At 51.8% G+C, this 15,330-nt stretch overlaps 1 protein-coding gene and 1 long non-coding RNA gene across 4 annotated transcripts in view; both read right to left on the reverse strand.

Moving 5' to 3' along the window:
* Positions 1–1,134: 1,134 nt before the first annotated feature.
* Positions 1,135–2,695, reverse strand: ASPRV1 (aspartic peptidase retroviral like 1). The gene has a single exon (XM_044262462.1). It carries the CDS (start codon positions 2,520–2,522, stop codon positions 1,743–1,745), a length of 780 nt encoding a protein of 259 aa, XP_044118397.1. The 5' UTR covers positions 2,523–2,695; the 3' UTR covers positions 1,135–1,742.
* Positions 2,696–6,539: 3,844 nt separating this feature from the next.
* LOC122914959 overlaps positions 6,540–15,330 on the reverse strand; it is a 112,299-nt gene continuing 103,508 nt past the window's right edge. For all 3 annotated transcript variants that reach the window (XR_006385986.1, XR_006385985.1, XR_006385982.1), the window contains 3 exons: positions 12,972–13,129; positions 11,359–11,430; positions 6,540–7,042 (listed from right to left, as the gene is read on the reverse strand). This is a non-coding gene — a long non-coding RNA (uncharacterized LOC122914959). The remainder of the gene's footprint in view (positions 7,043–11,358; positions 11,431–12,971; positions 13,130–15,330) is intronic.

Raw genomic sequence — 15,330 nt, forward strand, 5'->3', positions numbered from 1 at the left:
GTTCCCCTACCTCCTTCTCAGCTCCTCCCACCGCCGCAGCTGGGCCTCTCCAGGCCTCACTTGCCCGGAAAAACACTTCCTCGTGACCCAGCACCACCCACTACCCACCACCCACTGCCCCCATGCACAGAGCCTGCTAGAGCTCATTCCTCTTAATGTGCTTGGCTGCCTAGGGATGGGCTGCGCCTGGGCCTCAGTTTCCAGGAGAATCACGGCTGGAGTCGGAATGGGGAGCGAGGGGCCCGGGCTCAGAGCAGCTGCGGGACAGCCAGCCTCAAGTCCCCAGAGGCTTCTGAGGCAGCTGACTCCACCATGCCTCTGGTGCCTGCCCGGCTAGTTGTCTCTCCTTTGGGGACATCCAGGCGGAAACTTCCAGGAGAGGCTCATCCCACCCTAAGGAAAGGAAGATGTCCCCTTCCTCCCATTGAAGCTCTTGAGGCTTTGCACTCTCGTTTTCCTGCAGATCCTTTTTGGCTCAGTGTTTCCGTCGTTACTCAGGCCTGCTGAGTTCCAAACGGACAGGAACTTAGGAGCGGGTATGAGGAAGCCCCCTAAGAAAGAGTAAAACCCCACTCCCAAATCTGGGAATGCCCTTCCCACTCCATCCCGTCTCTCCAGTCTCAGGCTCCACGTCCCTCCAGGAAGAAGCTGTCCTCATGGTGCCGGAGCCCCCACGGCCAAACCCCCATTCTGTCCTCCAGACTCCCGTGGGCTGCTCCGTGCAGGTCGATACCTGCCCCCTGCCCGGTCTGCCTCTGTCTCCCAGGCTGCTGTAAGAGCTATTTGCCATACGCTTACTTTCCCACTTGTTTGCAAGAACCATCAATTTCCAATCCCCAGTCAGTACCTCACAAATAACGTTAGGGTCACTTCTGGGTAGAAGAGGCAATTTGGGTGTGAAAATATTGTAGTTTTCAGTTATAGAGGAATTATGCAAGAAATAAGTAAAAATATTTGAAATCGAGGCTAAGAAAATCCGAGACATATATACAGGCACTGTGTGTCTATCCTCTTACATCTCCAGGCTAATCACTCTTGGAGCCCTTGGAGCTTCCCTCTCTTTGGCATTTTCTCCCCGTTTTACCCAGTCACTCTCATCCATTCCATTCATCCCCAATTAACACATTATGTGGGTTTTTTTTTCCATGAGTCAATTTTTATTGGTTTTTGAAGTAAAGAATTATGGGCATAAGGCTCAATGAGTTTCAGAGCAAATGACAGAAGGAAACTACATCATACAGGTAGGTGGGAAGACCCAGCAGGGAAGACTCCCAGGGCAGCTGTGACCCTCACCCACAAGGGCTGGGTCTTGCTTGTGAGGACCTTGTAGCCCGGACCCAGCCCAGCTGAGAAGGACCGCATGGAGCTGGAAGGGACTGAGCCGCATCTCAGGGGATCTGAAGAGGTACCCCAGTCCTCTCTGAAAGACAGTCATTTCTAGTCGTCTTGGAACCTTCCGGTCTTAAATCTTTGCCACCAATAGCAGCTTGACCACTATGAGGACTCTTCCCTCCCTCTGAGATAGCCAGCCTGTTCTCCCTCACCTGTGCCTGCTCAGATGGAAGCTTCCCTGACCAGGGACAGAAGAAGGCCCCTGCACATGGAGGAGGAGGGAGAGGAAGAGGCAAGAGTTGGTTCCAGAAGGCTGGCAAAACCCAGTGACCCCTGAGGCTATTTGCCCTTCCCTTCCACTGTGGTGGGTCCTCCCACTGATGTTTGGGGGGTAAAGGAAAGGGGGCTTCTCAGTAGGAGAGCTCCTGTCCCCCCTCCCCCGAGGAGGGCTCCTCCTCTATGAGCTCCAGGTCAAACTCATCTTCCAGGGACCCTCCAACAGGCAGGAGGCGGAACTTCTTCCCCTTCAGGGTGCATGTGCGATGCTCGAAGTCCAGGACGGCGTTGTGGTCCTGGAGCACGTCAGTACCAATGATGGCTTCTTCAGCACTGGCGTCGGCCACTAAGAACTCTGCCTTCAGCTTCAGCTTCCCCAGGGACACCACTGTATCCCAGATGCCCAGGATCTTCATTTCAGCCCCATTGGCCACTTTTACCACATTCTCAAAGGGCCGCAGGGTGTCCAAGTCACCATCCGTGACCTCCTCCCACAAGCTGGGGTGGACCACAGACACCTGAGCCCCGGAATCCACCAGGAACCTCACAGGCACCTTGCCAATTTTCCCCTTGAGGTAGTAGCCCTTACCCATGCTGTTGGCAAAGACGATCTCCTTGGGCAGGTGGCTGCGGGTGGCCCCAGGCCCGCCGAAGGCTTTCAGGAGGGTCTCTCTCACAGCACCGTAGTCTTCCTGGTCCTTGGGGCTGAGTCCACTATAGACCTCCAGGGCATCTCCCCTGAGAGACTCTTTCAGGAACCTGAGTTTGGTGGTGTGGTCCCAGTGGTTGAGGTCGTTGATGACCTCGAAGCGGTGCAGCCAGAGGTGTGGGGCTATGTTGGCTCCATCAAAGGGCTCCGGAACGAAGGCATGCTCCCGACGGCCCTCCCGACTCCTGGCTCCGCTCCCCGCCATCCCTCTGTCCTCCTCTGGAACTGCAGCACCGACCCACGCCAAGTAGAGCAAAGCGCAGAGCAGTGGGGGCGCAATCACGCTGGAGAAGAAGGCCTCTCGGAGCGGAGTGTTGTTTGCTGCCCGTCTGGGGCAGGCAGAGGGGGCCCGGCACGAGCTGTCAGAAGGACTGCTGGGCACAGAGGCAGGCAGCTACTATAACCTGCTCAATCGGCAGAGCCTTTTTGATGCCTAGCCTAGGCCCCCGGGGCTCCCCATTCTCCTTTGTTCTAGAAGCCCCGCCCTTGCTCAGCCCTCCCTCCTGCCAGCATCCTGCCCAACGAGCAGGATCAGTGCCTCACCCTTCTGCATCCATCGCTGGGACTGGTACAGGCCAGCCCACGGTGCAAGAAAGTCCAGCCCCGGTCAGAGGGGACCCACTCAGGTACCCTCCCCAGCCCATGTCCGAGAATAACAGAGGAGGACACAGAGTATGTTATGACATCCAGGTGTCTGTCATCAGCTGGAGAAGGAAGGGGGAGGCAAGGACCAAAGGCCCACCAGCTTCCAGCCTGGGGAAGCCCCTTTGCCCCACCCCCAAGTGGCCACTTTGAGGGGCTAAAGGAGCATTCATTCGCCACGCTCTTACCATATGTGAGCCTGGCGTGGGTGTTTCTCATTCTAAACCAAGTGTGGAATCCCGTGAGATTCTCTAGAGGGTAAGATAGAGGACAGTCCCCAAATCAAGAATGCACAGAAATTGTTTTTCAAGTGAGGGGACACACATACACACAAGCATTTGCCATGAACTCGATTGCTACAGTCATTTTTCCCTCCCTGATCACATCTAGTACAGAGTCAGCACTCGGGGGAGGGGGATAGCCTCGGCCAGAGCACCCTCATTAAGGCCCTGAAGAGGGCTGGTGCCAACTCTGAACTTCTGGGAGTGTACGCCAAGATCCGATGGGCTCCAGCTCCAGAGCTGGGCGGGCCCGACCTCTGAGCCACTGATGTTGTCTCCTCCCCTCCTGTTCCCTCTCACCTTCCAGGAAGCTTCCAAGAGCCCCTTCCCCAAGCTCCGCAGCCCTCTTTCTCCCAGTTCTGTCCTCATTCGTGGAAAGAGCAGTGAGGGAATCTCACTCCCTTATGTTCTGAGAAGGGGACAGGCCCGCCATGTTGGCGAAGCCAGTGGTGAGGTTCTGGGAGGATTTGGATGGAGGAAGTGGGCTGTGTGACCTCCTGCTGGGGAGTGCAGCCTACCTTGGGCCACCCCGTGGGTTCCCAGAAGGCAGATCTGTGAGTCCCAGGGGTGGAGCCTGACTTGGGCCTGTGCAGAGAGACTGGGGCTGTTGGGGGGACCCACTTTCATGATCTCCTTCAAATGTCACCCCCTCCATGGAGCCTTCTGCGGCTCTAGCACGCGTGCCCACTCGCAGTGGAGCGTGTGTTGCAGGATGGTGTACTGATTCATTCATAACTCTGTCTCCAGCAATGAACCGGAACGCGGTGTGACTGTCTCCAGCCCCCACAGAAACATACTCTCAGGTCAGCAGGTGTTCTCTGCCGGGCTCCAGACCCAGTGGAGTGCTGTCACCAAACAAGAGGGATTAAGACAGGAGAGGAGCAGGAACAGCGGCACACCTGCGGCTCCCAGCTATTATTCCTGGCCCAGAGCCTGTTCTCCCTGTACCACTCATTCCCCCAGTGCCTGGCTCACTCTCCGACGATCCTGGCCCCGGTCCTGCCTCTGGACGTTCCCAGGGTCCCTGGCTATACCGAAAAATCCCCAGGGCCTGCTGCTGTGTCAGCCCCTTCCAGCTGACACAGTGGGCTAGCAGAGACGCAGCTGGGTCAACAACTCGCATCACCGCTGCCTGGCTAAGGTGGGGCCCTTGTGCCGTTCCAGAAGCCCGGAGGAGGGGGTAATGGAGTCACCGGGAAGGTGTCAAGGGCAGGGCAGCTGGGTCTCCAAGAAGATGGCACCAGGAAAACCTGCACCCAGAGGAACGCTCTGGCCACCCACAAGACCAGGAAGCCTCTTCCGCAAGGGAACTTCGTGGACAGACTCTGAGCCCCTGAGATGGGCGTTGTGTCATTCTGTGGTCCAGGAACTGACCTAGCAGTGGCTTCCTGGTTCCCTGGTATTCGTCACCGGGCTCACCTGGTCCCTGGAAGTGGGAGGGTGTGAGGAGGCTGCATGGGAGCTGAGAGGCTGGGCGGCTCCTCAGCGGGCAGACGGCTGGCTGCTCCCGACAGGGGCTTGCCAACCCACAGGGCCCACATGGAGTCAGACCTCCCCATCGCTCCGGACTAGAGATCGTAGTCACTGGGACTTGGGCCCTGGACTGGGTTTGGGGTTCACTTTGGCAAAGCCATTTCACACCTGTTCCCTCCGCAGTTCCGCAGTGACCCGCGAGGCCCACCCGCCCGCCTTCCCCCAGGACTGCAGCACAAGGAGTGGGAAGGGCCACGCGGGCCTCAGGCCCAGGCTTACGCACTGTCCAGTGCGTGGATAATGGCATTTTGCAAATATAGGCAGGGAAGTGGGAGTCGGGGCTCAAGGAGGCATGCGGGTGGGCCCTGGGGGCTTGCGTGGTTGATGGCCTCTGGTGGGGACAGCGATCTAATGGGCCCTGAGGGCTGGTTGTTAAATGTTGGAGAGTTCTGTAAGTCAGTTCCTAAACCAGCTGGTAGCTTGAAATTGGACCTGGCGGGAGTAACGGACACCACAGATATTAGCAAATTCTTAACCAGGACTTTTTTTTCCCCTGGAAAGCCAACTGGACATCATACCCCTGCGAGGGTGGGGGCCCTTGGTCACTCCCTTTCTCTGGGGCAGGCCAAGCCCCATTCCCAGTAATTAACAAATTTATCGAAATCTCCACTCCTGACCACCTTTCTTGCCCACCTTGCCCTTTACATTTGCCAAAATAACCTTTACACTCCTGGGTCCTTTGGCTTGAGGTGGGTGGCCCTCCTCAGAGCGGACCGGCAGGCGTTCTGCTCAAACGTTCACCTCTGGATCCCCAGACAAAAGCACACAACACTCTCTCTCATCTTTATGGAGAGAGCAGGAAGGCCTTGAGTTTAGGAACTGGTCTCAGGCTAGGATCAGGAACACGGTGAAGTAACTTCTCAAGGTCCCTTACGCCTTGGGAGAAGCCATAAAGGGAACATGCTAGAACCATTCAGGGACCTTGGAATTGGTATGCTAATCCACAGTGAGGAGCTAAACCAGCTGGGGCAGGCCAGGGGCCGCTGCCTCCTCCCAGAACCTAGGAAATCATGGTTAATTATTGACAAGTACAGGTATCAGGCGGGAACACCCTCTTTATTACCCATCAGCATCTCCTGAGTGTGCTCTGAAGCAGGTACACCATACTCAACCGGAAAGGAGGCAAACCAGGACAATAAACAGGAAGGACCGAGGGAGTCCCCACCCTCCACACCCCCTCACTGGGAATCTGGGGCTGCCTCTGGCTAGCACCCCAGCCCCCAAATCAGGGTCACCCTGGGAGCTGGAGGGGGAGAGAGCAGCGGGACTTACCGGGGCAGCACAGGAAGGCTGAGGGGGGTGCGGACAGGAGGTACATGTGCTCCAGCCCAGGAGGCTCCGTGGGCAGTTATCACCTGACGTCACTTGGGGCTCTGCGCTCAGAAAGGCCAAGTTGACTTTGGCCGGCCGCTATGGCTGTCCTGAAATTCCCAATAATTTTGAACAAGGAGTCCCACACTTTCATTCTGACCCAGGCCCTAGGGAGTACACTGCTGGTTTTGTCCCCACCTGATCCGATGGGGGCTTCTCGGCCACATCCCCATCTACACACACATGCACCTACCCCTTCACACCACACTCAGATCGGCTGCGCTCCCTGCACAACTGCACACACCTCCTGTACGTGTAAAACCTATGCCATCCATGCAAACACGGTTACCCTGCAGTCCTCAGGTCGAAACGGCTCTGAAATTGTGTAACTTGCATAGACTTCAGCTCCCACCTTCCATTTCCCAGGTGTGTTTGCACGCACATTTACACGCCCATTTACACGGACTATTAAAATCTGATTTATTGGAGGCACCTGCTGTTTATCAGCCTCTGGGCACACTTGTTGGCTCAGAGAACTAGGCAGGTCCCATCACCATGGCGGACAAGCTAATGAAAACAGGACGCAGATGTTTAACAGCCTTTTGAAGAGATGCAGACAGACATGCACATGCAGACTGACCATGTGAAGCAATCCCAGTCACAGGCCCGCCGCTCTGAAAGTGGGTCATCCTGCCCTCTGCCTCCCCCTCCCCGACTGTGTGGGGCCAAGGACACCATGGACTCCCTTCCTCCCCTCTCTGGGCACTCACCACCACAAGGAAGGCCCTAAGTGCCGGTCCCCTGTCCCATACAACTCCCCCCTGCCCGTGCAGAGGCCCCAGTCCTGGGGCTGGGGTGCGTGGGTGGGTGTGCGGGGTCCATGGCATGACTCCTAGGAGCAGGGCCCACAGTTGCTCTGGTGTTCTGCTTCAGTGGGGCAAGGCATCAGGTCTTCCAGCTGAAAAGAAGGGCAAAGAGGTGAATTCTACACAAAAAGTCCAATTAGGGATTCAGATCAGAGACCAAGGTGGGGCTGGTGGGCTCTGACCAAAGCAATGCTTGTGGGGAAAACCAAGGCACCAGCAGGTTCCCTATTCCCAAACCACAAAGCCTCCGACTACCAGCACCGCCGTTCCCAAGCAGGAAGTACCCAGTACTCACATCAGTCATGGCCAAAGGCATTAGGAGAGGTAGGTTTTCCTTAACTGGTCCCCCTCCTTGATCCCTGCCACTGCCCTGACGAAACAAGCACTTCTGCCCGTGGGGCCCTTCCCCATTTCTCTACTGTTCCCGAACCTCTCTTTGGCCATCTGGATTGCCCTCCACCTTCCTTTATCATCAGTTCAGAACCCTTCTATCAGAAAACCGCCGAGCACAGCCCACCAGCTGAACCCACTCTGTCAGCAGGCAGCAAGATGCCTGGGTGCCCACTGTGGCCCTGGAGGGTCCCAAAGGGCCCTAGAGGTGTTTCCAGAACAGTGATCTCAGGCCTCAGTGCCAGTCCTCCAGGCCCGGGGTCAGGGCCACAGCCAAGCAAGAGTCAGAACACATTACTGACTAACTCCCTACAAGTCCAATAGGCCAAAAGGGGTTTTTTCCCTATGTTTATCTTTCAGTCAAATATGAATATCACTTAAGGTGTTCTGAAGGCTTCCCTTTTCCCCTTCCCATAGCCTGCCCTCCAAATTGGGTTCCCACCTTCTTCCCAAGCCCTGATGCCCTTACCCTAGACCAAACCCTCATCTCTTTCTGCTCTGATTTCTGCCACCCTCCCCCTGGGCCCAGGGGTTTGCCTGGCCAGAGGGGCCTAGCAGACCCCCTTCTCCTCTCCCATCATCATGGTCCCCTTCACTTAATGAAGGGTGGGAGTGAGACTTGTAAGACAGTCTCAACAGCTCTGGGGACACTGACCCAGTGTGGAAAACACCCCTGAAATTTATGAAAGATTCAGGCAGTCAAAATGTACAGCTTGGGTATTCTCCAAATACAAGTGGGCTTTGATATGACACCAGGAAACTTGGCTTAGAGCTAGACACTTTGGTCCAACTTAAAATACCTCAAAGGCAGCTTTGAACTGATCCTGAAATAGTTTTAATTGCTGCTAATGATAACTGGTATTGTGAGCAATGCAAACATATAAAATAGCCTCAGAGCAGGGAACGGCTTCTTGTGAATCCACTGCCAACTTAGATTTGCTCCTTACTTCCAGAAGTCAGGGGGACAGAGCGGGGACACCTTCCCTCTGGCATGTCAAAGTGGTGTCTTTTCTTTACCATCTGGGAGAAGTGGGGGAAGGTGGGAAAGGGAAGGAGGAAAAACAGCAGAGCCCTAACATGTATAGAAATCCCCAAGTTATTGGTAGTAGCAGTAACAAACATTTTTTGAGCACCTACTGTATGCCAGACACCATGCTGCTGGCTGTAAATTAGTGTAAGGCAAGAGTCTGTAACGTAGATGGGTATGGGCAATGCCAAATAAGTGGGCTGATTCAATTCCATACATATTTCTGGAGGCCAACTGTGCCTCACTGTTTAGATGAATCAGCGGGCCCTACCCTCACGGAGTGCTCAGGTGAGCTAGAGAGACAGGCTCAGACACAGATGCCCCAAATCCAGAGATGAATGTGGAAGGTGGGCAAGACGGTGATCCAAGGAGCACTGGGCAACTCATCCCACAGAAATCAACCTATACTACCCAAGAAAAAACAAAAATGAAAGGAATGTTAAGGGGAAACCTGCATTGGCACTGAAACCAAGGAACGAGAGTGGCCACAAACCATAGACTTGGATCAATGGTGGTTGCTCTCTGCAGTCTCTGTAGAGGGCTTCGGGGGTGATCTGGACTGAGCCAGATCATATGGACACACCAGACAGGAAGGTTTTAGGGGATGGGGTTATTTTCTGGATTAAAAAGTCCAGTTAAGGACCCCTGGGTGGCTCAGTCAGTCAGGCAGCTGCCTTCAGCTCCGATCATGATCCCAGGGTCCTGGGATTGAGTCCTGCATCAGGCTCCCTGCTCAGTGGGGAGCCTGCTTCTCCCTCTGCCTGCCACTCCCCCTCCTTGTACTCGCTCTCTCTGAGATACATAAATAAATAAAAATCTTAAAAAAAAAATCCAGTTAAAAATATGTATATAAAAGCACAGAAAAAGGACTAGGAGGAAATATACCAAAATAGTGATAGTACTTATTTCGGGGTGGTAGGATCATGAGTGATCTTAATATTCTTCTATATACAGTCTGAGAACATATTCTCTAATAAGAGAAACATGTAAAAAATACAGAAACTTGTTCTTGCAATTTCTGAAAGCTTAAAGTTATTCCAAATAAAGTTTTCAACCAGGGATTATGTGGGAAATCTCTCCATACCATTCATTCACTTTTACTGTAAACCTACAACTTCTCTAAAAAAATAAAATCTATTAAATGATTTTTTGTAATGTTTTCAAAAAGGTACTTACAGGGGGAGGTCATACAGTAGCACTGAAAATCATAATAATCACTGAAGGTTAAGGATAGGTACAAGAGGGTTCATTTGAGTTTCCCACAATTTTCGGGTGTGTTTGAAAATTTTCCATAATCTAAGTAAGATAAGCAAACTAAAGCTCTGTGCCAAGACCCTCTCCAGCCTGGTCTGCCCAGTTCTAGGCCCAAAGCCTGTGAAGTCTAGATGTCAGCCAGTCCTGGGCTGGAAACGTGGGTCACCCTGGACAGGCAGTCTCAGCTGTGTCACTGTGTCCCTGCTCAGCATCTTCTCCCCGACCCTGGTGCAGAGATTCTCAGCTAACTCTTACCCGTGGGACTGACCTGCACACTGGGCCCCAGGCTCTGGGCTTGCCACACAGCCATGCTCTTCCTCAGTCCCTGCCCCATCCCCATGACAGCAACACCAGCCTTGCCCCTGGCACACCAGAGGCCTGCACCTTCCTGCCTGGCTACCCACTCCACTGCTTTTTCCAAGTGTCCCTGTCCTAGCCTTGCTTTTTTTTTTTTTTTTTTTTTTTTGGTGGAGGGTTCCCCTCTCTCTGCTGAGTCAACATGTACCAGTAGCTCACATTTAAAAAAAATAACTCCCTCACATGGTCCAGCACTTCCCTTGGTCAATGACTCCCTTTCTCCTTCCTTTCCACTGCCTAGAAGGGCTGAGGGCAGCCTGTGGCCTCCGGCATTTGCATCACTGCTTTTCCTCCTAAGTCGTTTCTGTCCCATTGGCTTGTGGGACCCAAGCTTCTGGATCTTGTGCCTCCAAGACCACTGTCCCCAGTTTCCTGTGGCACCCTTGATTGCACGCTATGTCTCTCTCACTTTGCGCTCTCCTTGGGCCGTACCCCAGGCCTAAGCTCTCTGCTCTGCTCCAGCTGCCCACTGCCACATCCTCCTACAGCTGCCTCTTCCATTTGGTTTTAAGTTTGTTTTCTGTTTTTTTTTAGTAATCTCTGCACGCAATGTGGGGCTCACACTCATGACCCTGAGATCAAGAGTCACACGTCGATCATCTCAGCCAGGCAGGCGCTCTTTTCAACAGCGAACTCATTAGATCTCCTCCTCAGACCCTCTCGGCCCCCTGTGTTCCTTTCCTGGGCAGAAGGTGCCACCACCCCGCCAGTTTCCTGAGTCAGCCACAGCAGGGGCACCCGCACCGCCTCCTCTTCTCAGGGCCCAATCCAGCCACAGGCGGCCGGATCCCCCTCCTCGGTCTCCCTGCCCCTGTGCCCTCGCTGCCTCCCTCAGGCCCCACCACTGCAGTGACGGAGCTGCGGATCTCCTCACATTAATCCACTCTCCTCACACCCACCCGAGTCTCGAGATGAAGCCCACTCACGTCATCCTTCGGCTGCTCGTGCCAAAATAAAATCTCAACTCACAACATAGCACGTGAAGGCCTCCTCCCTAATTCACGCTCCACGTACCCCAAATGCCTCATGGTTCCCCAAACACGATGGGCTTGCTTGTGCCTTCTCATAAGCCATTCACCTGACCAGACTAGCCTTCCCCACAGGCCTGTTCTTCTGGAGAACACCCAACTCTTCCCATCTGAGGCACTGCCCCCTCTGGGAAGTCTCTCTCGATTTCCTTGGCAGACTTACGGGCTCCCCATTGAGCTCTCATCACAGGGCCTGGAACCCTTATGCCACCTGCGAGGTACCAGTGGCATGACCCAGGCCCTCTTCAAGTTGGAGACACAATCTCAGCATGAAAGTCATGGTCTTTCTGACTTGACTCATCCCGTTCCCTCTGTTCATCCATAACCGGGGCATCCTCCAATCACTGCTCACCTTCACCTTTTTCCCAAGAAGTCATGCTCTCCTCTGGACTTGGGGCGTCAGGTCTGGTGCTGCAGTCCGTATCTGCAGGGCAGTGACATTCAAACATCTGTATTTACTGGGAGCGTGGAAAGACCTTTTCACCATATGCTAGTACACATACGCAGTATACTACATGAAAGAGGTAAGTTACTGAAACAAAAGTGTCTTTTCTTTTCTTTTTTTTTTTTAATGCTGATAATAACACATTCAATTAAGTTCCACAAACTGGTCCCCATCCACCATTTGAAACCTCTGCTACAGCCAGTGGGAATCACTAAGGGTTTCTAGCAGGGGAGAAATGGGGTTAGAAGAGGGGGCCAGAGGGGCGCCTGACTGGCTCAGCTGGTGGAGCATGGACTCTTCATCTCGGGGTTGTGAGTTTGAGCTCCACATCAGGCACAGAGATTACTCAAAAATAAGTTAAATAAATAAATAAGGTTTAAAAATAAAATAAAAATTAAATTGAATTTAAATTAAATTTAAAATTTTTTTAAAAAATAAAATAAGGGGTGCCTGGGTGGCTCAGTGGGTTAAAGCCTCTGCCTTCGGCTCGGGTCATGATCCCAGGGTCCTGGGATCGAGCCCCATGTCGGGCTCTCTGCTCAGCCGGGAGCCTGCTTCCTCCTCTCTCTCTGCCTGCCTCTCTGCCTACTTGTGATCTCTGTCTGTCAAGTAAATAAATAAATAAATAACCTTTAAAAAAATAAATTAATAAGATAAGGGTGGGTTAGAACAGTGCTTCTCAAATATTCTAAAGGCAAGGACCAATTTTGTAAGTTCCCAATCTGTCATGTACTTTGTTTTTTAAAAATATAATAAAATGAATTATTAGAAAATAAAGTAACAAAGGTGTTAAAAAAAAAATGCAAGTCCCTTTCATTATTATTAGCTCCCAGTAGACACCGTGGAATGGCACAGCAAGGATGTGCTGGGAGCAGACATGGGCCTGGGCCGCAGGCTGAGGAGGCTTTGTGGGAACTCTGATGCCTGTAAGCCCTTGGCATGTGGCCACACCTACCTGCTCATCTCTGCCCTGAAGGAATTTCTATTTGCACAGTGTGAGGGGTTCTGCCAAGGAGAGAAGTGCCACCATGCAGGCTCCTGCCTTGTCAGCAGAGCCTGGTGCCTGAGTTCCCATCCTGACTCAGCCACTAACCGGCAGGGGGCTAGGGATAAAGGACTTCACCTCTCCCAGACTTGGTTTCCTCTAGGATTGTCCTGGGAGATACTACAGCAGTCCTCACAGCAGGGCTTGGCCCACGGCAGGAATCTGGTACACACCCCATCTTCTGGCCCTCACGGTTACAAGTCCATCCTGTGGTCTCTGCTGTCTTCCCGAGTCAGCCTCATCCTCCCATCCTGAGTGAGCCCCCTTGGTGTTCCTCACTGCCTACTTGGGCCAAACATTCACCCCACCTCACCTCCTCACCCATCTGCCTCTCACTCTCAGGACATAGTTTGCACCCTCCTTGGCAGAGGAAAGAGTGGGGCCCAGCTGCTTCCCACCCCAGGCTCCCTTCACTCCTGCAGCCTTTCTCAGAACTCTCCCTCCAGCCCAGTCCCTCCACCTGAGCCTCACTTACCTGCCCCCAGTCTCTACATAGATGGAAGCTTCTTTGCATCCATGATTCCCTCCCTCTTCTGGGAATCTTTCCAAGGAGTCCAATCTGGTCTCTGGTCACTCCTTAGCCTAAGGCAATCTGTCCAGTGGTGTGCTGGTAAATACATAACAACAGGCCCTCTGGAGAAAAAAAAAACAACCTCATATATGAGTTATGAGTTCATTACAAACTTAACTGACATTTAAAGATGTTTAGCAATGTATAAGTAGTAATAAAATATTCAATAGTCTATACTATAAATTGCATATAGCAAATTGAGTCTTACAGAAAACTTTCATTGATTTTTACCAACCTGCTAAATCCCTAACTAACCTATAATTATAATTGACAAATGAGTGTAGTTCTAACATGAATATTGGTTGATATTTTTGCTTGTGTCGACTAATAAAAAAAACTGAAACAATGAAGATACATGTTGCAACTTCACTCCTTTGTCAATAAGCAACTTCTTTACTGAATCAAGTAATACTTTTTTGAATATTGGAAGAACTTCTGGTCAATTTCTTTGGGCCATTCACAACATAATAGCTATAGGCACAATATATATATAAGTTCAAAGTGCATTATTAACATTTTCTCCATAATTTTCCTAAGTCTAGGCAGTCAACAAAGCAATATATCAGGCCCCGATGTGTAGTGTTTATCAATTTCCATGGTACAATTATTCCCACCATGGCCAATTTCAGACTACCAATGTGATGCCACTGAAGGCATTAGGAAGAATAGCAGAGTAACACAATGTCATATAGTATTTCCAGAGACCTAACAGATGTAAATAATTAAAGCCATAAACAATAATATTCTGAAGTTCTTAGAAGTGATGAGTTGAGTACCTTGGTTTTTAATACAATTTACTTAATTGTAATTTTATGAACTTAAATGTTTTAATAATAGGCAGGTTGAACTACGTTCTTGCAAATCCCTGAATATTTAACATCAGCTCTTGGGAGCTAGTATCTTCTGGGCACACCTGGATCTGAACCCATCCCCACAGATCTGCCTTGAACAGGGACCTCAAAAAGCTCTCCAAACCTGATGGCTCCTTCCAATGTACAGTTTTCAGTTCTTTTTTTTTTTTTAAGATTTTATTTATTTATTTGATAGAGAGAGATCACAAGTAGGCAGAGAGGTAGGCAGAGAGAGAGAGAGGAGGAGGAAGCAGGCTCCCTGCCAAGCAGAAAGCCCAATGTAGGACTCGATCCCAGGACCCTGAGATCATGACCTGAACCAAAGGCAGGAGGCTTAACCCACTGAGCCAACCAGGCACCCTACAATTTTCAGGTCTTATAAGCAAATCCAAACTCATATTCTTGCTCTCAAATTGGCTCCTCTCTGGGCTGACATCTTGGTGAATGGCTTCGCCAGCCACGCAGGAACCCATGCCAGAAACCACAATGTCACCATCTCACAAGCCCCACACCTCCTATGGCTGTAGATCACAGTCATCTAAACCCCACTCAAGTCTGTCCCTGCTCTTTGTCCCCTGATCTGCTTTGGCTCACACCCCCCATTGCCTTCTTCCAGTCCCTCATGGCCTACCACTGCCCATTCCAGCCCATGTTCCTAGTGGCATCAAAAGCACTCTCTATGTCCTGCTCTGTCCTATACTGGGTGGAGTCAGGCTTCCCAGATCCCGACAGTCACTGTCCCTTGTCCTGTCCCTCCAGATCCATCTCTGGCATATCCCACACACTCACCTTCTGCTTCAGCTACAGAACTAGCCATAGCTTCCTTAACACATCCCATTCTCCCAAACCTCCATGCTTTGCACCTGCCATTCCTTGTCCCAGAAATTAAAATTCCTGCTTCACAAATTCTTAGTCATTCTTTTGGACTCAACCTCAAATATTATCTCCCTAGTGAGCACCCCACCTCCAAGCAGAATTCATTTGTTTGTTCACTGATGCATTCCTTCAGTACTGATCTTTACTTATTGCTAACTATGTGCTACATTCTACGCTAGGTACTGAGGAAGCAGAAATGAGCTAGGCTCTCAGAAAGCTCTATAGGGGAAGCAGAACTAGGGCAACCAGCCCCCTGACAGACATAGTTCTGTGGAGGGTGCTGGGGAAGAGCAGAAGGGGGGTGCCTTTATAAAGGTTCCTGGAGGCTGTAGCCCTTGATCTGAGCTTTGAAGGATGGGATGTAGTTGTCTAGGTGAGGAACGTGGGAGAGTGCTCCAGGAAGATGGTTCAAAGGCCCTGAGGCATGAGAATGCAGGCTACTACAAGTGATTAACCTTAGCTAGCCCTTGGGGGTCAAGAGAAGACCATGAAGGAAGGCAAGACCAGATGGAGAGGGGTTTTAACTGGCCCTTGGA

This window comes from Neovison vison, chromosome 8 (assembly GCF_020171115.1).
Source record: "Neovison vison isolate M4711 chromosome 8, ASM_NN_V1, whole genome shotgun sequence".
Classification (NCBI taxonomy): Eukaryota; Metazoa; Chordata; class Mammalia; order Carnivora; family Mustelidae; genus Neogale; species Neogale vison.

What these genes read in the sequence shown, in the direction of transcription:
- ASPRV1 (XM_044262462.1), bottom strand. Translation starts at nt 2,522, where the DNA reads ATGGCGGGGAGCGGAGCCAGGAGTCGGGAGGGCCGTCGGGAGCATGCC.